Consider the following 27,854-nt stretch of genomic DNA (forward strand, 5'->3'; position numbering starts at 1 on the left):
GGCGTTCCATCGGCATCTCGAGGGTCGGTCTCTTTCTCTTCATCCTCTGGTAACTCTTTTCATGAGGGGTCTCGTGAATGTTCATCCTCCTCTGAAACCTCCTCCTGTAGTTTGGGATCTTAATGTGGTCTTAGCTCAACTGATGAAGCCTCCTTTTGAGCCTATCGACAAATCTCATCTTAAGTTTCTCACTTGGAAGGTGGTCTTTTTGCTTGCGCTCACATCCGCTCGTCGGATTAGTGAGCTGCAGGCTCTGGTTGCGGATCCACCTTTTATGGTGTTTCATCATGACAAGGTGGTTCTTCGCACACATCCTAAATTTTTGCCTAAAGTTGTGTCTGATTTCCACCTCAATCAGTCCATTGTTCTTCCGGTGTTCTTCCCGAAGCCCCACTCTCATCCTGGTGAGGCGGCGCTTCACACGCTTGACTGTAAGAGGGCGTTGGCCTTTTATCTCCAACGTACCAACTCTCATCGGAAGGTTCCTCAATTGTTTTTGTCCTTTGATCCTAATCAGTTGGGACATCCTGTTTCCAAGCGCACCTTGTCCAACTGGTTGGCTGCTTGTATTTCTTTTTGCTACGCTCAGGCTGGTCTCACGCTCCATGGTCGAGTCACGGGGCATAAGGTCCGGGCTATGGCAGCTTCGGTTGCTTTCCTCCGGTCTACTCCTGTGGAGGACATATGTAAAGCTGCCACTTGGTCTTCGGTTCATACGTTCACCTCCCACTACTGTCTGGACACTTTGTCCAGAAGCAACAGCCGGTTTGGCCAGTCGGTGTTACGTAACCTGTTTTCCTAAATTGCCATCTTCCCACCTGCCCTTTTTTGGTTGGCTTGGAGGTCACCCACATGTGAGAATATCATGCCTGCTTGTCCTGGGATAAAGCACAGTTACTTACCGTAACAGGTGTTATCCAGGGACAGCAGGCATATATTCTCACAACCTGCCCTCCTCCCCGGGGATGGCTTCTTTGCTGGTTATGGAACTGAGGACCACGAGGTGGGGATGCGCCCTCTAGTGGGCAAGAAGGCACATGCGTGGTGCAGTGTAGCAAACTTGAAACTTCAATCAAGTTTGCTTGAAAAGCTGTCCGCGCTGGGGCTCCGTAGATGACGTCACCCACATGTGAGAATATATGCCTGCCTTCCCTGGATAACACCTGTTACGGAAAGTAACTGTGCTTTATCCAGGGACAGCAGGCAGCTATTCTCACAACCCACCCACCTCCCCTGTTTGGCTTCTCTGCTAGCTATCTGAACTGAGGAGACGCGCCCTGTGCTGGATGGGAAGGCACTCTAGTTTCTACAAGCAAGTCTGCTTGCGAGGCTTCCGCATCGGGGCTCTATCGATGATGTCACCATATGTGAGAATAGCTGCCTACTGTCCCTGGATAACACCTGTTACAGTAAGTAACTGTGCTTTACTGCTTGAACTTCTACAACACTCTCTTTAATTTGTTGAATTTCCGTAGCCATTTCTTCCTTAGTATTTTTAAGTGATTACCCAAGTTCGTCCACCATATTTACAAGGGTAACAATTTGTTGTGAAGATCCAGTTACTGAGGAATTCTGTCTCTCGCATGCATCCCAGATTGCCTCGAGAGTAATCACCGCCGGTCTTGCTGTTCCCGGGCCAGCATTCAAGCTGGCTCTCAAGTCTCCCTGCCATAGTTGAAATGTTGCGAGTCCCGCCCCTTGATCCGGGATTTCCCCTGGCTCCATCTCTGCACAGGTCTCCTCCAGCAGGACTGCGACTTTGGCAGGGTGCTGCGGTGGAACAGTGCCTGGAGAGGAGAGCAAAATCTCCAGCCTGAAGTCTTCAACCACTCCTCCAGTTGAAGAAAGCCCAGGTATTTCTCTAGGTGATTGTCGAGGAATTATGGGATGGCGGTGAAATCCAAAATTGAGCACTGTATTGGGGTAGATGTCCTAGCCACATTGGGGTTGGCTCAGACACTTCCCTTGCACTTTGAATGCAGCATTTTTAATAGTTAGAAAAGAAAATGTTTTGTAACGGATTCAGGCGTTAGACCCATCGTCTCCTCACTGCTGCCATCTTGACCTCCTCCACTCCTACCTGTTATTGTTTTTCAGTCTTGTTGATTTCTGCTTGGCTATTCATTAAGACTGATTGTAATAGGGACTGCACAGCCCCCTTGTACTGTAGCCAAAAGTCAGTCTCCAACTGCTGGCAGAGGAGTGTAAACCCATCTGTTTCACTGCCGGTCTGGAGGGATTAAAAGAAAGAAAATTAGCAGGTAAGGACTTAATTTCTCCATTCTCCAGTCATTGAGAATATTTCCTGTCTTGTAGTCATACATGCCCCAGGGTACAGAAATACATGAGTTCACCCAGTGTCTCTGTTCCACTTTTCAGAGCTGAGGGCAGCAGTAAGATCCAGGCTCGCATAGAGCAACAGTCAGCGCGATCCTCCCAATCCGCTCCACAGCTCAGAGCCCCACCAAAGCCAGTTGTTGGACCAAAAACGTCTCCTATGAAAGATAATCCTTCCCCTGAACCTCAGCTGGATGACATTAAGAGAGGTATGCATTCTTCCATTGTCCATGCCTCCAGGCTGTACTATTTATTACAATTTGTTTGTTATTAGGGAGCCCCTGCCAGTATGGAGTGGTCCTCAAAGAGCTACTATATACTACTTGGCAGACTAGGGGCACACCATCAGTGAGATATTTGGGGGGAAATTCTGTATAGGATGTCTGTTTCTGCAGCAGCTGAAGAAGCGGCTGAGAATCGCACACCAGCATCCTATACAGAATTGCATCTACCCTAAGGGACAGACGCCTAACCCCACCTAACCGGCCCGATTCTCTAACCGGCGCCCGTGTCACAGATGCCAGTTAGAGAATTGCGCCTGAGTGGCTGCAGCAGGGAACCCACCCCTGCAAACTTGGCCAGCAGGAGGGATGCCCAATTCCTCCCACTGCCACCCCCGAACCCCCACCCGAAATAGAAAACTAAATTCATTATTGCTAACATATTTAGGTATGGGGTTCACATATAATTGAGAGAATCAGCATATCATTGAGACCAACTTATGTTAAAGTATCAATTTATCTATCTTCTTACATTTCATTTTGTTTCATTATGTTTCAAATATATCTTAACTCCTTATTTTAAATTTATCAATCCTTCATTTCGTTTAAGTTCATCAAAGTTGAAAGTGCTATAGTGCTTAAAAGACTAAAAAAGCTAAAAATTCATAGAAAGTGCATGGAAAAAAGTGCTGAAATGTTAAAAATACTTCAAAAAGTTGTTACTTCGTCTAAAATAAGCCCAAATTTCATTTTAAATTACTGTTCAGTTCATAGCAAAACATTTAGTTCATTTATTTCATTCCAACTTGTGACGATTTGATTCAAGACAATGCAAAAAGTTCTTCATATATTGTGCAAAGTACTTTGCCAAACTGGCTCCGTTGCTTGGAATCGATATCCAACAAGGCCTTTGTTTCGCAGGGCAAAACTGTAACACCCGCTGCATCAGGGAAGTGACTTAGGCAATGCTTATGTTAACTTGTTCAAAACTCCAAAGCCACATTGGCCTCAAGCAAACAGGCAAACACTGCAACACGCCTTCTATTTAAACTAAATATGTTAGCAATAATGAATTTAGTTTTCTATTCTAAGAATAAGTTTTTCTGAAGTAAATTATTTAAATAGTGGTAACTAAATTAATTTAAATTAGATGAAAAGTTATAAGTTATTTAATTAAAGCAATAAAATAAATATTTTGGTAGGGAGGTGGGGAACTAGCCAGTGATGTTATAAGGAGGCAATCTTTGAGATTAATTCATTTTTCTCTTGAATGAGTCCCAGCTGGGAAGATTTACTCCTAAGTCTGAGGCTTGTCCCTGCATTAATTAATTAATAATTTAAATCATTGAGTATCTAAATATTTATAAGATTTAAGGTTTATATTAAATTTTAATAAGTAGTTTTGGAATCGGTGTTCCTTTTTTGACTTTTGTGAATGGTTTTTGGTATTTGTTTATTTTGTCAAGTTGTTCATAAACACATGCTTGCATAAATGGTGCAGTATCCACTCCATTCTCACGGTCCTTCTCCAGGATTTTCTTCTGTGAACATAGAGCAGAAGTATTTGTTTAGCAAGTTAGCTTTCTCCTCATCAGACTCCACATAGCGGTTTGAAGCTTCTTTCAGTTTCACAATTCCATGTGACCAGTATAAAAATACACAGTTACATTTAGGATGGCTATTTGCATGAGTGGAGTATAGGTGAAGTGCACAAGTAGCATGTAAATTTTATAATACTGTGATTTATGCATGTTCTCACTAATATCATACTGTTTGTCATTTACACCATCTCTAGAGCTGGTGTAAGTGACCATGCCTTAAATTCAACCACTTGCCCTAGTATTTTATAAAGAAGAGTAGGCACCTATTCTTCTTTATAAAATAGGTGCCTTATATAGTACTTTTAGGCCCCCTTTTATCAAGCATTTTAGTGCATGCCAGCAAGATAAATACTCCGACACTCAGAGGAATTGAATGAGCGTCGGGGAATTTCTCACGGCAGCAGCTCTACAGTGGCTTGATAAAAGAGGGCCTTAATGAGCACCCTGTTATAAAATTATCCTTTTATTGTTCATGCAAAGTCAGTAGTCCTTTGTTTTTCTGCTTAGACTGCTTTCAAAGGTACCAGATATTTAACTTCTGGCTCTTCAGGACCCTTATCTTAAAGACTTGCAGAAAGTCACAGAGCAAGCTGGTGCCTAAAAGGTGTGGCATGAAAGAAAACCCCATTGTGACTAGGACTTTTTGAGACTCCACTTTCAGCTGGAGCAGCTCGTTGATTGATGAGAACTAGAGAATGACACGGGGAAAAAATCTGTCCCCGTCACCGGCCCACCATCCTCTGCACCGCCCCGTCACCGCCACTGCCATCCCATTCACCGCCCTGTCACCGTCCCCGCTGCATCCATATAAGCCTTAGTACTGTAATATTTAGCTTATTCCTTTCTTATAAATCAAAGTTCCTGCTGCTGAACTAGAGAAAGAGATGTTCAGCTGGCAGGGCTTTGTTTATAAATTTTTATCAACACAACTAATATACTATTTTATCCTAAAGCAAAAAATAAATAAATAAATATAATTTTTTTTTCTACCTTTGTTGTCTGGTTTCTGCTTTCCACATCTTCTCATTGAATTCCTTCCATCCACTGTGTGTCTTCTCTCTGCGTCTTCCATTTGCTGTTACTGTGCCTCTCCCTTAACCCCCCCCCCCCCAATTGGTCTAGCACCCATCTTCTTCCCTCCGCTCCCGCATAGTCTGGCATTTGTCTTCTTCCCACTCTGTCTTCCACATTTCCCTTGGGGGTCTGTTCCTCTCCACCCTCCTTCAATGTCTGTTCTATTCCTTTCCACCACCACCCTTCCCTCCCTCCTTTACCATCTGTTCCTTTCTACTACCCTTCAGCTCCTCTCGCGTGGCCTATCTACCTTCCTTCCTCTTATTTTCATGGCACGTTACAATGTAATTTGTGCAAGCCACTGGAGCCTGCAAGCTCGGTCCCTGTCCCATCCCCACAAACCATCTCGCTTCTGTGCTCCTATTTTCTCCATTTCTAATATCTCCCCTATGTATCTGTCATTGCCCCCCCTGTGTCCATATACCATCCCCATGGCATGTCCCCTTTATGTCTCTGTCCCTATGCCCCATGCACATAATTTCCCCTCTTTCTGTTACCTTCCTGTGTCCAGATTTCCCCTATCTTCCTCTTCCATACCAGTGTGTCTCTTCTTTTCAACCCCATCTAGCTTTTTTCCCTCTTTCTTCTCCCCCCCTGCTTCTAGCATCTGGCTCACCTGCCAGTCCTTCCCTTTCTTTCCTGCTGTGGGTTTTTCTTTCCGACTTCATCCCCTTGGCCCAGAATCCTTTTCCCTTTCACTCCCTCCTTCCAATTTGAGCCGGGAACACTAGCGATCGCACGGTCCCCGCAGCCACTACCTGCCTGCCCAATCAATCCTAGTGTTTAGCCAGCTCTCTCCCTTCTCCTCACCTTAGTTTATAGGTTTTCTTTTTCGGCGACCTGCACGCTTTCCCAAAGAGCCGCGCACGCGCGGCTGCTCAGTGTTCAATCTTCTGCTCTGCTGCAACTTCCTGTTTCCGGTTGCGTCAGAGCAGAAGATCGAAACTGAGCAGCAGCGGGTGCGCGGCTCTCTGATAGCGAGCGGGTCGCCGAAAAAGAAAATCTACAAACTAAGGTGAGGAGAAGGGAGAGAGCTGGCTAAACACTAGAATCGATTGGGCAGGCGGGTGTGAGCTGCGGGGACCGCGCGATCCTTCATGCCTCACTGCGGGGACAAGACCATTCACCGCCCCGCGGGCGGTGAATGGCCTTGTCCCCGTCGCCGAAGCGACTGCTAGTTTTCTTCCCCGTTTTCGGCGGGTGACCCGCGGCTAAAATGCGGTGGCCGCGGGTAAACCGCCACCGTGTCATTCTCTAATGAGAACCACTGAACTAGTGATACTTTGTGATGCTGCTTTTAGTCAGGTGGTCCACTGGCACTGGACTCAGACTACTGCCTCAGTTTTCAGCAGACCACTTGCATATGGATAATGACTTCTGTTCCATGCTAAGCAGAGCCACACTTATCTCCTTTTATTTATTTTGTAGCCTGGCAGTTTGCTATTGCACCTTTAAGCTTCCAGCTGAGTACGCGGGTTACGCATCGCATCCCAACATACAGGATATTCTATGCCAGTAATTCATACACAGACATGTAGCATTATCATATGATATAATTCTATTCGGTACATCAATGAGAATAAAAAGTCAAATTTCATCAAGTAATAATAAACTTTTATTGATTATGACAGGAGTCGCCATACAACATATCACCAGGAATTGGAGAAATTATAGTAGACTTAACTATACTTTCTGGTGGAACTCATTGTGCCACATTTACAAAATGGAAAGAATAATTGCCATACAAAAAGGAAATTATAATAATTTTAAAAAGATCTGGGGGCCATTAACAACTTATTGCAATGAATAGACGCCATTTTGTATTAAAAGTACATTTATAATATCGGGGAGGGGGGTGGTATATAGTTCTATTTAAGGTTTAATCATTAGATAATGTAATATTTATATGAAATTTATGATTATAATATTTGTGGGAAGGGTGGGTGGGGAGGGAATAAATTTATGTATTTAAGATAATAATAGAAAGAAATTCAAGTGATGTGTATAAATTTATTATGATGTAATATTGTGCACTTGTTATAAGATGAAAAATGAATTAAAATTTTAGAAAACAAATCATACACAGACATGTAGTTTAATCAAAATAATATTTATTCAATTTATATCCAATTAAACTTGAGGTTAAAATCAGAATTAAGATTAAATTGCCAATCAATTATATGCTTTTCATACATTAATTACCAACTCTGTTAAACATCCTGTGTGTGAGGGGGAGGGGTTGGTCTCTACCAAGGACTAACTGGTCCTTGTGGAGAGAGAAGTCTCCCCCACTTTATCAGAGACAGGGGCCTGCTTATGTACTCTTGCAATAACCAGTAACACGCCATTTCAATCTTCCAATATTCAGTTAGCATGTCACTGTAAAAAGTTGGACTTATTTGAACAAAAGCTTTTACAGAGAATAGGTTTAAAGAAAAGGTCCACAAGATATAACAGTTACATTTGTTTACAGTAATTTACATAAAATAACACTATAATGTATATATTCTTAAAAGAATTCCCTAACTCCACTTAAATTAAATTTTACCAAAGCAATGTAAAACTTATTGTAGGTAAACAATAATTGTACCCTTAGACAAAGAATGTATCTTTTAACCAGTATCCTTGAAAGTATGAATCAGAATGGCTCTTTGACTATGTCTCTGTAAAGCTGACAGCTTGTGACACAGACACTAAGGCCCCGATTCTGCAAAGTGCGCCTAAGTGATGTCTGCCATTTAGGCATCCGATTTTAAGTGGTTAATGAAATGTAATATTGTGTACTTGTTGTAAGATGAAAAAATGAATAAATAATTTTTTTTAAAAAAAGTGGTTAATGAGCGATTTAAGGGTCTTAACAAGCATTAATTGGAACTTAGACAGAGTTTGGCGTTAGCTAAGCATCCTTAGAATGTAGACGCGAGTTTTCAGATGCGTCTTCATATTTGTAGGCGTTCTCAAAAAAAGTTGTGTCTAAGTATGTAGACGTGGGCGTGGTTAAGGATAGGCTCCAGATAGATGCTAGTTGAGCGGCGGATCGAGTCTAAACATCGCGGAAATTGTAGGCATATGAAAAGCTGGTCTAAGTGTGATTTCTGCTTGGGCAAAACGTAGGCGTGCTTTGGGCTTCCAAAATAATATTTTCTACATAGAGTTTAGGAATATGTTTTTTCGTCTTTTTTCCCCTCCCAATAGATTTAATAAGCCACCATATCAATAGGGCACATCAATACAAATATATTGCATGCAAAACATAGTACTTTTCTGCCCAATCAGCAATATAATTTACTAATTACAGCACCTTTGGATTTCCTGCTTAAAAAGAACCCCTTTTTTTCTCACCAAACAGTGCTGCAATCAGCTGTTTCTTGAGAGGAAAGAAAGAACATGAAAAATATATAAATATTGCACACATTACTTCATTTCTCAAAGCTTAAAAATAGAAAAACCAGTTACAGACCTTAACATGCATTTTCCTTCATTGAAAATGGAGGTGTGCAGCTGCACAATGCTGACCTCATTGTGAGATCATCAAGGTGCACCTGCAAGGTACAATGCCACTGTTAAAAGATGGGCTGGGAGTTGAACTCACAACCTCTGCAAGATCAGCACAGGATGTTAACACATTGAGCTACATTAGCTTCTAATCAGGTGGCTCTCGCTGCCCTGTCATATCATAGCTTACTGACCTGCCTATATATCATCTGCTTAGGAATGATATCACAGTCACCACAAAGAAAGCATTTCTAGCTCACCAAGTTAATGCACCTTCTCTATCTTCTCCAGCTCACCGGTTCAAATCCCACTGTCACCTTCACTAATTTTAACAACTTCCTAACAGCTTCTGATTAGCTCTCATAAGAGAGTCTAGATGGTGAACTTTCCATTTTTCATCAACACATTTCCCTTTGCAGGCAAACTTATTTTCACCTTCACATGGCTAGGACATCCTAAGCTATCATGGTAGGAAACTTCTCCCCTGTCAGAAAGAAGCCATTTGTGGCTCACCACATTAAGGCATCTTGTTGCACCTTGTCCATCTTCTCAAGCTCACAAGTTCAAATCCTACTCTCATCTTCACTCATTTTAACAGCTTCCTAAAACTTCCTATTACCTCTCATAGGAGTATACATGGTGGACTTTGCTGCTTTTCATCAGCATTGTGCAGTTTGCAAGCACACTTATTTTGATCTTGCCATGGCTAGGATATCCTAAGCTCTCATGGTAAGAAACACCTACCTCAAAGGAAGTGGCTGTAGTTCAACAGTTAATGGCACCTCTCCCATCCTCTGAAGGTCATATGTAAATGATATTTGGATACCCCAAAACATGTTCAATTTTTTGGTGACAATCTGCCATCTTGTGCATCTTGATGATCTCACATTGAGGTCAACATTGTGCATCAGATACATTCATTTGCTCTCAACTACAAGCCATTGTGGTAGGAATGTATCTCTTTTTATGCAATATGCGCACAGGGCAACAGGTATAAGAGTTTATTAAAACCAGAGGGCTTGGACAGGTGTTGAAGGAAGGTACATGTTTTGAGATGTATCCTAGAGACATTACTATTGGTAAATTCAGCTTGTCTTTAGAATTGGGGGTGTGGTTTCATGCCTGAGGAGTGTGTATTGGGGTGGGGGAGGGGAGTTTAGGATGAGAGAACAGGCTGCTTTAGACATCTGAGAATTGCTGCAGATCATTTTAAAGCTCAACCCAAATATGTTTAAGCAAAGAATGGCCAAAGAACGCTCAAACAGTTTGAAGGTTTTCTTGTAGAAAAAAAAAATGAATATTACATTTTTGCTAATCATACTCAAGACTTGAACCCCTGACGTTTGGAAGACAAAAGCAGTGCCTTGAAGCATAGAGCTATAGAGGGAATTCCTTTCAGAATTTGGTAACAGGAGCCTCTACAGACTAAGCAGATGACAAATGGCTTCTTGTCAAAGCTTTGAGAAGTGAAGGAAATGATTAAAAGTCAGTACAGGTGTGTTTGGCCAAACCACACCCAAAGCACGCCCAATCAGTTTGAACGTTTTCTGATGGGAAGTCCTAACGGTGCCTATGACATCAGACGCTACTTAGGCGTGCTTAGTATAAGAAGGTCCGTCAGAGCAGAGTTTTCTCTTTTAGTACTCCCATTCTGTGTTATTGCTTATGCTGATTTCTGAGACCTCACCTTTCCTGATTATCTTTTAACTTTTTTTTCCTATATCTGCCACAACTCTCTCCATTTCACAGGACCATTAGCAGCTATAGTAATTTGCAATTGATGTCTTTCTAACATTTTTCATCTTTCCAGGTGAATATGCTGCACCTATGCAAGGAACTCCTTGCTAGCAGCTCTGATACCAAATCCAGGTGAGAATGATATATTACTAGCTGCTTAGGTGTCTTAATTACAAAAAAGCTCAGGCAGAACTGATTTGTTCTTTTGGACTCCCATTCTGTGTTATTGCTTATGGTGATTCTCCTTTAACGTTTTGTCCCCCTGATATCTGCCACAGCTCTCTCCATTCCACAGGGCCATTAGCAGGTCTGAGAATTAGTGATGATAAAAATTGGTTCCAGGTGTGTTTGCTGAAAAAACACCCATGCTGTTTGAAACTTTGGTGCCAGGAAAATGGATATGCAAGTTACATGACTTTGTGTTAACCGCAGCCGAGAGTGGAACCTATGTGTTGGGATGATGGAAGCAGTGCTTTTACTCATAGAGCTAAAGGTAATTCTTTTTAGAGTCATATTCAGTGTAAGAACTCATTTGATAACTATTGCCAGTGGGATAACTATTGCTCATGTGTGTCATGGGTGCCTAATTGTTAGGAATCCTTATTATAAAAAGGGTTCAGATGCAGCTGCCTCTTCTTTTTAGGAGTCCAACAGTGTTTGTGCTAGGTGTTATTTTGAGACTGTGCTGTGACATATTCTCCCACAACTTCTGCTTTTTACTTTTGCCACAAATGTCTTTTTAACATTTTCCTCTTTTCTCCTGATTTCAGGTTGACTATGCTCATCTCCCCAGCGTGGCTAATGACTTCCCTTGTGTTTCCCAGAGGCCAGAGCAGGTCCCTGAAACTGGGTTCTGCACACCAGCAACTCAAAGACCAAAACAGAAAGAATAGGTAAGAATGATATATTGCAACCTTTATTTGCTTACTCTACATATCCTTCACTTGACTGCAGATTGTGCTTACTATCTGATGTTAACCTGTTTAACACTTTTTTTCCTGCTATCATGTCTCATACGTTCATAAGGGTGTACTTCTTGATGACTTTCTGAGAGAACAGTATATCGGTGAGTTTTAGATTCTCTTTTACAGAAATGCATTAAATCAAAGCATGCGCTATCTGCTACCGCATCCACATGGTAACATTTAGCATGCGCCAAGGACGCCGCAATGTACAATGGGTTTACCGCATGGTAAAGGTTACCACCTGCATGTTATCCTGTGGACATGGTAACAGATAGCGCACGCGCTCATTTAACACATTTTTATAAAAGAGAGTCTAAAACTCACCAATATAGTCTTAATTTATCTCAATCCATCTTCTTTTTTCTACAGCCTGCCTTCGACTATCAGGAGATGATTATGGTACCTTAACAATTCAACCAGAGTCACAATTTGGACCTTGCTTTCCTGGACCTTTCTTTCCTGGACTGAAACATGATTCTAGATTTTGAGTGTCTAGGAAGTTACATTATATTCTACAATAAAAATCTTAAACCATTTTTGATCTTGTGCTTATTTACGTAAAGGATACAATAGTGCGATAACCCTAACCCTGTGTGATATGGGGGCCACATTGTTGAGTAGCATCCGGGTATTAGTGTTTCCTTTGTTCCATGAGTTACCGTATTTTCGCGGATATAACGCGCGCGTTATACGCGTTTTTACCTACCGCGCATACCCCTCGCGCGTTATATGCCTGAGCGCGGTATACAAAAGTTTTTAAACATAGTTCCCACCCCGCCCGACGCCCGATTCACCCCCCCAGCAGGACCGCTCGCACCCCCACCCCGAACGACCGCTCGCACGCGCTCCCACCTGCACCCGCATCCACGATCGGAGCAAGAGGGAGCCCAAGCCCTCTTGCCCGGCCGACTCCCCGACGTCCGATACATCCCCCCCCCGGCAGGACCACTCGCACCCCCACCCCGAAGGACCGCCGACTTCCCGACAATATCGGGCAAGAAGGGAGCCCAAACCCTCCTGGCCACGGCGACCCCCTAACCCCACCCCGCACTACATTACGGGCAGGAGGGATCCCAGGCCCTCCTGCCCTCGACGCAAACCCCCCTCCCCCCCACCAACCGCCCCCCCCAAGAACCTCCGACCGCCCCCCCAGCCGACCCGCGACCCACCTGGCCGACCCCCACGACCCCCCCACCCCCCTTCCCCGTACCTTTGGAAGTTGGCCGAACAGACGGGAGCCAAACCCGCCTGTCCGGCAGGCAGCCAACGAAGGAATGAGGCCGGATTGGCCCATCCGTCCTAAAGCTCCGCCTACTGGTGGGGCCTAAGGCGCGTGGGCCAATCAGAATAGGCCCTGGAGCCTTAGGTCCCACCTGGGGGCGCGGCCTGAGGCACATGGGCCCAACCCGACCATGTGTCTCAGGCCGCGCCCCCAGGTGGGACCTAAGGCTCCAGGGCCTATTCTGATTGGCCCACGCGCCTTAGGCCCCACCAGTAGGCGGAGCTTTAGGACGGATGGGCCAATCCGGCCTCATTCCTTCGTTGGCTGCCTGCCGGACAGGCGGGTTTGGCTCCCGTCTGTCCGGCCAACTACCAAAGGTACGGGGAAGGGGGGGTGGGGGGGTCGTGGGGGTCGGCCAGGGGGGTCGCGGGTCGGCTGGGGGGGCGGTCGGAGGTTCTTGGGGGGGCGGTCGTTGGGGGGGAGGGGGGTTTGCGTCGAGGGCAGGAGGGCCTGGGATCCCTCCTGCCCGTAATGTAGTGCGGGGTGGGGTTAGGGGGTCGCCGTGGCCAGGAGGGTTTGGGCTCCCTTCTGGCCCAACTACACAAAGGTACGGGGAAGGCGGGTGGGGGTCGGCCAGGGGGGTCGCGGGTTGGCTGGGGGACGGGCGGAGGTTCTTGGGGGGGGCGGTCGTTGGGGGGAGGGGGTTTGCGTCGAGGGCAGGAGGGCCTGGGATCCCTCCTGCCCGTAATGTAGTGCGGGGTGGGGTTAGGGGGTCGCCGTGGCCAGGAGGGTTTGGGCTCCCTCCTGGCCCGATATTGTTGGGGAGTCGGCGGTCCTTCGGGGTGAGGGTGCGAGTGGTCCTGCCGGGGGGGGGATGTATCGGACGTCGGGGGGGGGCATCAGGCTTTCAGGATGGGGACAGACCTTCAAGGGGGGACAGGACTTCAAGGGAGGACAGTGCACGGAAAGTCAGGGGGGGTGAACGGAGAGTCGGGACAGCGCACGGAAAGTCAGGGCAGTGCACGGAAGTCAGGGGGGGTGAACTGAGAGTCGGGACAGCGCACGGAAAGTCAGGGCAGTGCACGGAAGTCAGGGGGGTGAACGGAGAGTCGGGACAGCGCACGGAAAGTCAGGGCGGGCGAAAGGAGCGTCGGGCATCATGCGCGGTATACCCGTGAGCGCGGTATACAAAAGTTTTTGTACATGTCATCGTGATTTCTGCGCGCTATACCCGTGTGCGCGTTTTACACGGGTGCGCGTTATATCCGCGAAAATACGGTACTAGCCCAGGCTGCAAAGGAGAGAAGTGGGTGGTGGAACATGGATGCTTGACCTATAAAAAGGGTGGCCCATTGGGGTGGCAAACAGGGTAGCTGTGCTATGTTTCACGGGGGGGGGGGGCATGGGCGGGCCTACCTCCCACTTACTCAATAGTCCAATGAGACGTCTAAACTGCCTCACAGCCTGCAAACAGCATAATATTTGAGAAAATGGCATTATATAAGAGCTGAAGAGGATGGACAATGTGCCTTAACTTGGTGAGCCAGAAATGGCTTCTTTCAGTCAGGGGAGAGGTTTCCTACCCTGACAGCTTAAGATATGCTTAACTGCAGCCGTTTAGGTGTGCTGCGGGCACTTCGCTACAGAGCCGCAAGCATGCCGTAGCTACAGCCATAACGATGCCTAAACGGAACAGTATAATGAAACCTGAATTGCTAATCTTTTTTATGGCTTTCTCTAGCACAGTGGTTGGAATGAAGGTTAGCGTGTCAGCCTGGTGTAGGTTCAACTCCCTCATGTACTTCAGTTGACACAATACTCATTTTAATAAAAATTACAAGCTGCAGACCAATCCAATATAATTTTCATCTCAAACAGCACAACATTAGCAATAAATTCCAAAAGTGGAGTATGCAATTGATATAAACAGCAGTATTTGACTCAATGTCACATTTATTCAACCATACTTGAGATTCTGGCTTTTGGGATAATGAAATCAGTGCTTTAAGTCATTGAGCTACCAGTCTTGTCTCAGCTAACTGTGATATGATAGCTAAGCATATGATACCTTAGCAGATCACTAAGCTATGATATGACAGGGGAGTCAGAGAAACTGGAGTGGAAGGTGGTGTAGCTCAGTGTGTAAGAGCTCTGTGCTGATCTTGCAGAGGTTATGAGTTCAACTCCTATCCCATCTTTTAATGGTAGCATTGTACCTTGCAGGTGCACCTTGATGATCTCACAATGAGGTCAGCACTGTGCTGCTGCATACCTCCATTTGCAATGAACTATAAGCCACATTCAGGTCTGTTATGTGTTTTATTCTGTTTTTAAACTTTGCCAAATGAAGTTATGGGCTTTCTTTACTTTGAAGAATGCAGCTGATTGGAGCAATGTTTAGTGAGAATGAAAGTGTTATTTGGAGCTAGCAACCTAAAGCTATGATTTTTATGTGCTGTAATTTAGCCAGGAAATGAGTAAGTTTTAAATTCAATATGCTTATATGGATGTGTCCTGTTTATATGGTGGCTGAATCGCAAAATAAAATCCCTGAACTGTATTTAGATCACTTTGGAAACGTCCAAAATCTGCCTACATCCCATTCAGAGAAACATCTATCAAATAACGTCTATCTGACGCCCAGAGAAAGCTCAATGGATGACCTACAGGGCTGCCTAAATAGCATCTATCTGACTTACATCTTTCTGAAGCCCAAATCACGTCTATCTAAAGCCCAAACAATGCTCAAACAGCTATTCTTTATACTGCTTGTAAGAGCTCATTTTACAATTATTATGCAGCTTCCTATGTAGCACAGAGGTTAAACTTATACCCTTCTACACTGATGTTTCCAGTTCAATTCCCAGTCAGTACCTCTCACTAAAAATGAAATATTATAAATATCCTTTTAAAGATGGCATCCTTTTAAAGATGGCTGATGTTAGACCCAAAGATTCATACACCTAATTTGAATTAACTTTTAATTGATGAATTAGGATCTCAAGCGCTCACAGTTACACATTAACAGAACTAGTCTTGGCTCATAACTATTTCGCGAGCTATCATCGGTCCTTACTTCTTTTTCATTCAATTTAAAGTATATGAAAATTTTTCCTTTTTTCAATTACTTTTTCTTAAATTCATTTTTTATCCTTATTTCAATTTTATAATGTAAATATGATGATACTTAGCTCAGGTGTATGTTTTCATACCCGGCCCTCTGACCACAGCAGCGAGGGAAGATCTCCGTTTCGCTCTCATTTACAGTAGGAGAGCTTCATTAGGACCAGAGTGGTTAAATTAATTAACACTATAAAATGAAAACAAAGGACAAAATTAATTAATCATAAACTTATTTATAAATAAATAAATACATTAATTATTTCTTCTATATTTTGACTCATACAATTAGTGAAAGCACCAGGGAATCTACTTTGGCCCATTACCGTTATACCCATCCAAAATCTTTATCTTAATCTTTAAAACTATTTAGTTTAATTTCTTCTTATAATACTTAAAAAAAAATTTTTAAACCTCTAATATTATACCTGTATTATTTATAGACACATTGTCACAAAATACTAAATTCTAGATTATGGCATGACTATTCAGTCCCCACCTGTTTATTTAACTGCCTACTGTTACTGACCTTTATGTAATATATAAACCACCGTTACTTCTTTCAAAATAGTTCATTTAAAATTACATTCCCCTCCGTCGTGCTAGAAAACCCTTTACAAATAAGTTGTCAAACGTACCTGTCCAACTAGCCCCCTAAGGAATATTATAATTTCAACTTTGTCAAAGACTCATAAAAGAGTCGTGAAAGAGTTTTTCCCGGAGCTTCTTTCAGGGTGTCTTACGTCACTTCCAGACTCAATTTACCGGAAGGACTGATCTGAGCTAAGGATCGTAAACAGATCCTTCTTCGCATATGCAGGAGGTTTTTTTTTTGTTTTTTTTTAATTCTTTATTCATTTTACATCTTACAACAAGTGTATCATAAAATAACATTTAAACTTATTCAATATCACTTGATTCTCTATCAATTTAACTTAAATCATAATATTTAAACCCTCCCTCCCAACCCTACTAATTCATATGTAGTACATATATCATATATGATATATTATATATTCTTTCCTATTAATCTAATCATTTAATATCAAACTTGGTTATTTCTGTTGCACCGAGCTTTCTGGACCCCTGTTCGTTTTCAAAAATTAGATAGCTCTAAGTCTAATAGATGTTGGCATTGTCATCTTGAAGCGGGGACTTTAGATTATTTATTGTTCTATTGTCCATTCATTTTGGCTTTTTGAAAATCGATTTGGGACTAAATAAATTGTTGGAAAATCCTGTGGCTCTATCCTATGATACTATATTATTTGAAATATCAATGAGGAAGAAAAGTCAAATTTCTGCAAAGAATAATAAGCTATTACTTATTATGACAGGAGTTGCCATTCAGCAGATTACATTTAATTGGAATAGATTAAATTATAGTTTTTGGTGGAATTCATTATGTCATATGTACAATTAATTAGTAAATTAAATTAGTAAATTAATTAGTAAAGAATGTTAGCCTTGCAGAAAGATAATTTTAATAACTTTCAGGAGGTTTGGAGGCCATTAATAGAATATTGTAATGAGTAATTATTGGCAGTGGCGTACCAAGGGGGGGGGAGGTCCGCCCCGGGTGCATGGCTTGGGGGGATGCACAGGCGACCAGGTCCAAGTCCTCCTGCCCTTCCTTTCCCCCGGTCCGCGCTCGGGGCTCGGGCCTTCCTGGTCCTGTGCCGCCGCCCAAATGGTGCTGTTGGTTCTCAAGAGACTCGCGGGAGTTGACGGCACCATTCGAGCGGCAGCGCAAGACCAGGCAGGCGCACTCGGGGCTCGCGTCTGGCTTTCACTTCCGGCGCAGATGGGGAGCCTGCCGATGCAGTGCTGGACCGAGCTGACACCATTTGGGCGGCACGAGACCAGGCAGGCATGCTCGGGGCTCACACCTGCCTATTAGTACCGCGGCAGATGGAGAGTTGGGCGGCTGTCCAGCAGAGGAGGCTGCCGATGCAGTGCTGGACCACCAGGAATGCATCAAGGTACCGGGGGGGGGGGGGGGTGAGGGGATGTTTAAAATACCAGGATAGCCATCTAGGGAGGGAAGGAGGGATTTTAAAAAGTACAGGGGTATGATTAAAAAAGGTACTGGGGGGTACGTAGGAGGATGATTTAAGGTACTGGGGGGTATGGGGGGATGATATAGGGTACGTGAGGGGTATGGGGTCAGCCTGCCTGTCACTAGGCCTGCCTGCCTGCCACTAGGCGTGCCTGCCCTGTACCCTGCCCCTGCCTACCATTAGACCACCAGAGGGGGGACAGGGTACAGAGCCTGGCAGGGAGGGGGGACAGGGTGCTGACAAGGAGTATGGAGTTGGGTACAGAGCCTGGCAGGGAGAATTTGGTTCAGAATGATTTTTTTCTTGTTTTCCTCCTCTAAATCTAGGGTGCATCTTATGGTCAGGTGCATCTTATGCCCCCCCCAGTGCCTCCTTCCTGTGTCCATGGTGCCCCCAGTTCCTCCTTCCCGTGTCCTTCCTATGTCCTTCCTATGTCTCCTTCTTATGTCCCCCCACTGCCTTCCAGATTTTGTCCATCCCCAAAGCCAGCCTGCCTGCCTACCTATCTCCCTCCCTCCCCGCCGCGCTAAAGCCAGCCAGCTTGCCTACCTACATCCTTCTCTCCCTGCCGTGGAAAAAAAAAAGCGCCTCTCTCCTTCCTTTCCCCTGGTCCGCGCCACTGCAATCTTACCTCCCCGTTGCTGCTGCTAATCGCCGCTGACAATACGTCTTCTTTCCGACGTCAATTCTGACATCGGAGAGGACGTTCTGGGCCAGCCTAATACAGGATTATAAAATTAAAAGAAAGTTACCATATTCAGGATAGGAACAGTCCAACCCCCTCCCACATGGTAACAGTCCCTTCAGCCTTAACTTAAAGGTCAACTAAGGCCAATTTCTAAATGTTGTATCTGGGTTTTCCAAAATCTAATGTTTTATAGTATTTTATAAAACATTTCATATTTAAATACATGCACAAACATCCAATCACAATCTGGGATCCCAACATTCTCTCATATTTCATTCATATTCAATAATTCTTAGAGCACATTTAAGAGATTTAGACTTCCTTCTCTACCAAGTAATGGAATGTGAGATCAAATATCTTCTGAACCAGCCAGCTCAGGAGCATCTGTTACCAATCAAGCTGCAGGCAGGAAACCGTTTTAAACAAACAAACAAAGAAGACTGAACAGAGAGAAGAGATAGAAAAAGAGCACTTATAATTGTAATACCTTTCCAAATGGTTTATATATGCATCCAATAGTTCCCTAAGCTCTTTCTTACCCCAGCAAATTACATAAAGTACTGAATATTATTATGATTATTCTTACTATTAATCCCTAGTGTTTTTCTGGCCCTGGCTGCAATCCATATTCAATTTTTTTTATCTTTCAGGGTAGCCCCTAACTTTTCATATGCTCTTAATAGGGCGTTGGCCTTATCTACCACAACTGCATTGATATTTAGGTGGCCCTGAATTATATGAAAAGTAGGTGTACACTGTCCATTCCAGTATGGCCTACTGTACCCTAGAACCCTTTGCCAGTGGCGTACCTAGCATATGTGACACCCGGGGCCCATCATATTTTGACATCCCCCCATCTGTACGAAAAACATGATTTTTAGTAACAAGCCACACGTCACACATGAGTACCTAGGAAAAGGCAGCATCTTACATACTGCAGTGAGCAGTACAACATCAATACACCCATTGTAAAACTAAACAAGCCAAACTAGTACAGATCAATCCTATACCGTCAATCCTAACAGAAAACCATGTCTTTCGAACACACAGCAATAGAACAAAAAGAAGGTCCAACCTAAACTGCAGTAAAGAACAGCCGAGAACAAACAAAACAAAACTGCAGATCTGTACAAGACGTAGGCAAAATTTATTAGTGACAAAAATATATATATGCAAACCCTTTTACCAATCAAGGGACCCGACACGGTCCGTGTTTCGGACAAACCTTCGTCAGGGGTCCATGGTAAAAATAGAGGGAAAAACAAAAAAATCACAAAGATACTGTATAGTGGTGGCTGAGCTGCTGCTACTGTGGCAGATCTGCAATTTCTCTTGCTCTGGAAAGAGGCTGTAGTGCCAGTGTCAGCATGTGTGCGCTGAGTAGCAGCGCACACATGCTGACACTGGCACTACAGCCTCTTTCCAGAGCAAGAGAAATTGCAGATCTGCCACAGTAGCAGCAGCTCAGCCACCACTATACAGTATCTTTGTGATTTTTTTGTTTTTCCCTCTATTTTTACCATGGACCCCTGACGAAGGTTTGTCCAAAACACGGACCGTGTCGGGTCCCTTGATTGGTAAAAGGGTTTGCATATATATATTTTTGTCACTAATAAATTTTGCCTACGTCTTGTACAGATCTGCAGTTTTGTTTTGTTTGTTTTCGAACACACAGAACACAGAAAACACCTTCGCCTAGTATGGAATATGTCATCACAAATTAACCCCTCCCACTTTTTACAACCCTGTGGTGTGGATTTTAGCCACGGTGGTAACAGCTCTGACGCTCATGGAATTCTGAGCATTAGAGCTGCTACCACCACAGCTGGCGTTAAAAAACGCTCGTTTTGTAAAACGGGGGATAAAATAGAAATACATAGACAAAGGTTAAATTGAACCAGTAAGAAGCTGGACTCTGCATACAATGCAACACCACAGAAACAGTGACACATGTCTCCTAAAGCAATAAATAAATAGAAAATTTTTGTTCTACCTTTGTCTTCTCTGATTTCTGCTTTCCTCATCTTCTTGTTACTCTCTTCCTTCCATCCACTGTCTGCCATCTCTCTGCCCCTAAATGGCATCTTCTCTTCTATGCCCCTTCCAGAAACTGTATGCCTCCCCCTTCCATCTCTCCTTTCACCCCCATTGGTCTGGCATCTCTCTCCTCTCCTTCCCTCTCCCATACCTCTCTTCTGCAATCCCTTTCTTCCCTCATTTTCCTTTTCAATTTATTTTCTGCATCCATCTATATTACGTTCTTAATACCCTCTCATCAATTTCCTTTTTTACTGTCTACCTGCAGCTCGCCACCTCTTTCCCTCACCCCCTCCAGTATTTCCCTAACTCAATCCTTTTCCCCCATCATTTGCCCTCCTTTTATTTATCCCCTCCATCCATCATGTGCCCTCTTTCTCTACCCCTTCCATCTAGCTATAAAAGCACTGCCTGGGCTTTGCAGTCCCCAGTTATGTCTCTAGCAGGATATATATTTCAAATCTGATATATTCTAATGACAAAATAGATATAAAATGATTTTTTTCTACCTTTTGTTGTCTCTGGTTTCTGCTTTTATCTTCTTTTCACTCTTTTCCTTCCAGCGTCTGCTCTGTCTCTTCAATCCAGTATCTGCGCATTCCATCCACTGTCTGCCCCTTCCAGAAATTGTCTGTCTCCCCCTGCCATCTCTCCTCTAGACCCCCCCCTTTGGTCTGGCATCATGGGGGGGGCCCGCCAATGCCGCTCATCGCCGTTGCAGCCCAGACGCTGCCAATGGCCCCTATGCAATCTTGCTGGCCCTGCACAGACCGGCACCGGATGACCCGGACCTGGCCGGCTGTGCACCCCCCCTAAGGCGTGCACCTGGGGTGGACCGCCCCCCCCCCTTGGTACGCCACTACCCTTCGCCAGACTGCGCCAACTCACAGCTCAGCAGAACCAGCCTTTAAAGAGCCAGGTGCCTTTGTTCACAACTTGTTGGGATATTCCTCTTTATATAACTTCCACATCCCCATCTAAACCACTCCTTGCAGTGCCAGTCTGGACACTAGATTTCACCACTGATCAGTAACTCAGACTTCTTCTTTGGTTGGTCTTAAGTACTGCCACCCTTGGATTCATGGTAGGCTTGATGCCATAAAGACCCTTCCCTGACACAGTGAAGGCGTTTGCTCAATAATGGGGACAGTAAAGCACTCACTGCTCCCCTAGTGCTGGTATCTGTGCCTGGTGTACAAAATATCAGACACATGATGCCACACAGTTCCACTGCTGGACAGACCTTATTATTTCTCTGATCTCATATTACATGATTATATAAATATTACCTCTCACGGGGAGCAACATTTCAAGTCTGTAGGGCTAGCAAATGCTTTAAAAGCCAAAACATTGAGCATTTCCACATGTAGCAGTGAAGCCTTGTATAACCACAGTTTTGTTCCACAAATTCTGGAGCCCTACCCCTTCTCCATGTTCACAGCATATAGCATTCTCCTTATACTGCAGATTTGTCAGTCAATGTAAACGTTCGATTTAGTGGTCTTCAGCAGCTAGGTTGCAGTTATTACTTGTGTATTCTTGTTGTCATGAGCAGAGGAGTCGCTGGACAAAACAATGCCATTCTTTAGTAGTTACTAGTGCTGTCCGATTCAGGAAAAAATATTTCAGTTTGATTCAGCCTATTGAATCGATTTTTCGATTCAATTCGATTTTCCTGCCCAATTGGGTATTTTCTCCCAAACTTCCTGGTGGGTTTATTTTATAACCTCTTCATCCATTCCATCCCCTTTGCCCTCTCCTACCCATACTGGCGCTGTGGTGTAAACAAAATTAATAAAAAAGACTTTTCCTCTCTCTGTTAAATCCTAGCTCACGTTTGCGGTCTAATACCAGCTCTGGCAGGATACAAATTTCAAATCTGACACATTGTAATCACAAAACAGAAAATAAAATTATTTTTTCTATCTTTTGTCTTGTCATTATTCAAATCATGTTGGTCCCAGGCTCTGCGACAAACGTCTTCTGATAACTCACTTGCCAGGGTCCCTTGCCCATTTGTCATTTTCTTCTTTCTCCTTGGTAACCATCCATCTTCCATCTCTGTCCTCCCCTTCCCTCCCCCGGAGGTCTGGCAGCTTTCCTTTCTTTCATCTCTTCTCCTAGCTGCAGATCCACCATCTCTCCTTTTCTCAACTACTCTTTCATCCAGCATCTCTTCCTCCTTCCCCTCCATCCCAGGTTCCACCAGCTCTCCCTTTCTGTTCCCAACTACCCTTCTATCCAGTATCTCTATCCCCCCCCTCTCTTTATCATCCCTTGTGTACAACTTCTTTCCCTTTCTGTACCTTCCCTCCCTAAATTCCATTGTCCAGCATCTATCTCCCTCTCCTGTTTTTAGATCCATTATTTCTTCTATCCCTCCCCATCTCCCCTCTCCATGATCTCCCCCAAGTTCATCTTTCCCTCCCCAAGTCCACCTCCTCCACCATCCATCTTCCCCCTCCACCAAGTTCATCTCTCCCATCCATCTTCTCCCCATCTCTCCCTCTCCAGTTCATCTCTCCATCTCCCCCAAGTTCATCTCCCCTCTTCATGATCTCCCCCCTCTACCATCCATCTCCCCCCCCACCAAGTTCCTCTCTCCCATCCATCTTCTCCCCATCTCTCCTCCAGTCCAACATGTCCATCTCCCCTCTCCCCCCAGCTCTGACTCAACACAGAAGCCCAGTATTTGGCTGGCAGAGGGCAACACTTGTGCATTGTGGCACCTACCAAGAGCTCCAGGCGCTTCATACAGCGGACAAGCACTTTTCCCATGAGCTGTAGAAGACGCGGCCTTGCAAAAGCCGAGCAAGAACTGTCTCCACAGCACTTCCAATGCGCTCACACCGCTCCTGGTGAGCCCCAGCACACCACCATGTTGCCCGGTGCTCGCAGGTGCGTGGGGCTCTGGCCGTCACGTGGCAGCCAATGAAAGGCCAGCTGCTGGCAGGGCCCGGGAGAGAAGGCGCACGCCACTGAGCAGCAGCAGCAAGAGCAGTGCATGCAGGTGGCAGATCGGAGGCATTTGCAGGGCTTCAGGAGAAGCATGAGTGTGCATGTGGGAAGATGAGGTGCGGGCATCTGCTGCCAGCCAACCAATTAAAAATCACTTTGCTGCTGCTGATTTGCACGCAGAGGTCCATTCGGCTTTCCCTCTGCCACTGGAGTCCTTGCTTCTGATGTAACTTCCGGTTTTGCAAAACCGGAAGTTATATTAGATGGAAGGATTCTGGCGGCAGAGGGAAAGCCTGAACGGGTCTCTAGCAAGGGGGCCAACGAATTGGTGAGTTTGATTTTTTGCAAAAACAAATAGATTTGAATCGGGCAACACTAGTAACCACCATTCCCCCAGCTCAGTTACCCACCCTTGTGAGTTCCAAGTTTATTAAAAATTTGTTATACCACCTAATCAGACTTCTAGGCAGTGTACATTAGCTAAAAGGTATAACATAAACTATATATAATATGACTAACTTAATAAAAATAAACATTACAGGGGGCAATTAGTATGGCAGACAAAATAAACTAAAACAAACTGGAACAATAGAAAGATGGGGAGAACTACAGTCTTGAGAGAAAAGAACAAAAAAAGGGAGGAACAAAAGGAAGGGGAAGAGTTCTATGTCATACTTTCAAATTGGAGCTCACCCTTGTGTGACATCATCTAGCTATGCATAGGCTTTAACAAAATAAACCCAGGTTTCCCATCATAGGAATGCCCTTAATAAGCCCATGTAAAAATGTAGGCATCTCCCTTCTCACAGTCCCAGATTACAGAAATCTCAGCAGGAGCCTGGTAGTAAAGTAAGAGTCCTCAGAATAATCCAGAACTCAGTTTGGTTATACATGCTGTTCCTAGATTGATTTCATGAAGTCTTGGATCACAGTTACAAAAACTCTTGCCTGCAAGGACATACCCAGATTTTGGACAGGGTTTATGATCACGAGCTAGCCTTTTCTGCATGTCTGTTCTGTCTTGAAAATGCTGCCATGAAAGCACAAATGACCAAACATTCCTATGCAAACACTATTCGTACTATGCAAGACATTTTTTTGCAGTGTGGTGTGTTCATGTGTTTTGGTTGGTTTTATTTGCTTTTCCATTTTGAGCACTGCTGTTGTAACCAGCTGAGTATCACTTGGTCACAGAGCTTCGTGCAGAAGTGGACATCATTGAGCAAATGAGTAGCAGCGGGGGCAGCAGCAGCTCTTCAGAGTCGGCGAGCTCCTCAGGCAGCGATGATGACAGCTCGAGCTGTGCGGAGGAGGATGGTACACGTGGATCCCCCTCACAGCAGCACCACATGAACAGAACCTCAGCTGCCAATGGTACCAGCAGGCCACCAGGATCCCAACAGCTAATGAGCACACTCAGTAAGTAGAGGGAAGTGTGACAACTCAGCAGCAGTGGTATCTCTAGATTGAAATATTTGGGGTGGCAACGGAAGGGCAAGCTAGGTATGGAGGAAGGCAAAGCAACATTTCTGCACATCATGCCCATTACCACATCGCACACCCCTTTCCTAGCCCCCTTTTTAAAATCAGCAGTATAAGACATGAATTTCTATGCATAAGGAAACCCTCCCCTAGTTTCAGCTACCACGTGAAACTACTATTAACATCATTCAGTAAATTCTGCTGTGTTGTTCTTATTTTGTAAAGGACTGGACAAAATCTCAATACAAACCCTGAAGTTCCAGTTCTGTATTGCAAACTCATATCCCCCAACAACAGAGCTATTCCTCTTACAATATAACATATGAAAATTACTTAAAATGTGCCAATCTCTTGTGCATCTTCAAGGTTTATTTGCCCATGAAGCATTTTGGTGGCAATTCTTTTAACCAGGCATCATAATTTGGGTACATTGGTGCTGTTATAGATTTAGCACTCATCACACAGCACCCCAATGCTGTTATAGAATACTAGCCTAAGTCAGCATAAGTGCAAAAAGTTATGCCATGCCTATGGCAGGCATAACTTTTGACTCCCAAATGTTGTATTTAGCTTATAATTGATAATATTCTATAAAGGTGTGTAGCTGGGATACCTGCCATGCTCCGCCCACAGTTAGGCACTAATCAATGTTTGTGCATAAGTTCTAGAATATCACTTAAACACATATGAGCATATTGTATTCATGTGAGTGCTAGTATTTTAGTATGTACGCAATCGACACCTAACTTCAGGTGCCAGGTTATGGAATGGGGTGGTTTGTGCAAACCAGATTGTGTCTCAGAATCAGACATCTGCTGAATGGAGTCCCAGGTGTAAAGAAAGAGCCAAAATTCACAGCATTAAACTCTGGAATAGTTTGACCCAGAACAGCCTTGTGGCATTAATGCTTTTTGCCCTTTGATTTGGTAGCACAGGGTAATGCCCATTGCTTAATCAAATCAGGGTCACAGAGACACTCATTTTCTGAGCCCATATCAGTGATGTGGTGATACATCCTAGTTAAAATATATTCAGTTAAGAAGAATTCAGCATGTTTAGTGTGACGCATTCTCTTCTGTTTTCCAGGAAATGACCTCCAGCTGAGTGAGTCTGGCAGTGACAGTGATGACTAGAGTCTGGGTTTTGTCTACTGTGTTTTACAGGTATAGAGCAATAGTAACATGCATCCTTGGTGAGAAGAGGGTGGGTGAGTTTTTCGAACCACAGCAAGGAATATACTGGGATCTTCTTGGAGACTCTGACTATAACTAACATGTCATCATGTACTCAAGCTGTTGACTAGAATTTCCAGACTGTTTTACCTCAAGAGCACTGCATTTTCTCTCTGTGCTTTTTTATTGTTTTTAAAGTTTTACCTCACTCTCACAGCAGCAGATAAAGCTGCTTATCTGCAGCCATCAGTGTGATGGTCATTGGTTGATATAAATATCTCTGCCTTCTCTCTCTTGGTCTAGGGGTCTAGACAGAGATTGTTGTCAGCCCTGTCTATTGCACAGAAAGATGAAGCTGTATTTTGTTCAGGTTCACAAGTGCAGTTTTAAAAAGAAAAATGGATCTTTGGGATGTTTCTTCTGTTATGAAATTTTGTTGGGGAGTGCTTTTTTGTTCCTTTTTCAATCCAATTTCTCCCAAGTTTCTCCAAATGGTTTGTATATACATAAAAGTTCATAAATGTATCTATATAACTATTTATTACTAAAGAAGGATAGTTGTGAGAACAGCACCTTATCACTAGTTCAGTCACAGGCATCCTTTGTTCCATACTTTTTGTCACTCTGCAGATTTATACAGAGAGATGCTAAAATGGACATTGTAGAAGATAAATACTCACATGTTATTGGCACATCTGACAGAGAGGAAACATGGTACTTTGATGTAAAGAATGATTGCTTTTACCAGGCATGGTGGATGGGCTGGTAGTGCCAATGTGCCACCATTTACTGTGTCATTACGTAAATACTACTATTAAATAGCAGACAGATATACAGTTAGTGTTACTTTTGCTTTTTAGGATCTAAGACTCCAATAGATCTTGCTCCCCAAAGCTTGGCATAGTTTAGTGGAGGTTACCTTGCCAGTAGAGGAAACTACAGATTAATTCACTGCTACCATGGTTTTGCACCTCATGTTGGAAAACAGTAAAAAAAAAAAAAAGCAAAACAATTGATTTAAAATGCACATACAGATTTGTTAATACCTGAAGCATAGTTGTCTGTAAAGTCCTGAGATCCCTTAATGACTTCATCAGCATGATTGTCTATTGTCCACATGATAGTTTTATCCTACTAGTTAAGCAATCCTTCCATTTTAACTTAACAGAGTGATTCACTACTTTGTTCTGACCTTGCTGGGCTCCAATAAACTGTGAACACTGCTGTTATCAGTTAGGACAATGGTCAGAGAGCTGCTGTAAAACTCTTTGGCCCAGGAATGATCCCTTCAATAAGAGCTTCATAGTCCAGAAAAGACCAATATGTCCAGAAATATTTCCTGCATATTACACATACAACAAACTAATAGGGTTGGATTTGGCTCTTTGATTTGAGGCTGCACTCATTTCAGAAAAAGCAGTACTTATTCATATTTGGTAACTGGCTTGAAATCTCAAATATTTGAATTTAAATGTTCAACAAAAATAGCACGATTGTTAACTTTTTATAGTGTAGTAATCTAGTAACCATCTTAGACCCAAAGAATGCTGAAGTCATAGGTTTTAGGACCTTTTAAAGAACTAACATGACAGACACTGAATAGATGAAACTCAATAAAACTACTGAAAATTTTGTCCTTGACATTTCCATGGTGTGAAGCTACTTACAAATGAAAAAAACAAAAA

At 43.8% G+C, this 27,854-nt stretch overlaps 1 protein-coding gene across 4 annotated transcripts in view; it reads left to right on the top strand.

The window, feature by feature from the left end:
* Positions 1 to 27,172, top strand: part of EAF1 (ELL associated factor 1) — an 84,001-nt gene extending 56,829 nt beyond the window's left edge. Inside the window, exons 4-7 of one of the 4 annotated variants that reach the window (XR_004538019.1) lie at positions 2,380 to 2,546; positions 10,761 to 10,958; positions 11,236 to 11,531; positions 11,800 to 11,957. Coding sequence is in view for 1 of the 4 variants with exons in the window: in XM_033930050.1 (XP_033785941.1) it covers positions 2,380 to 2,546; positions 24,710 to 24,934; positions 26,084 to 26,130 (439 nt within the window). In the remaining 3 variants the exon portion in view is untranslated. Of the gene's footprint in view, positions 1 to 2,379; positions 2,547 to 10,760; positions 10,959 to 11,235; positions 11,958 to 24,709; positions 24,935 to 26,083 lie in introns of those variants that run through there. The other 3 variants (XR_004538018.1, XR_004538017.1, XM_033930050.1) reach the window with 3 other exon arrangements.
* The last annotated feature ends 682 nt before the right edge of the window (positions 27,173 to 27,854 follow it).

This window comes from Geotrypetes seraphini, chromosome 2, assembly GCF_902459505.1.
Source record: "Geotrypetes seraphini chromosome 2, aGeoSer1.1, whole genome shotgun sequence".
NCBI lineage: Eukaryota > Metazoa > Chordata > Amphibia > Gymnophiona > Dermophiidae > Geotrypetes > Geotrypetes seraphini.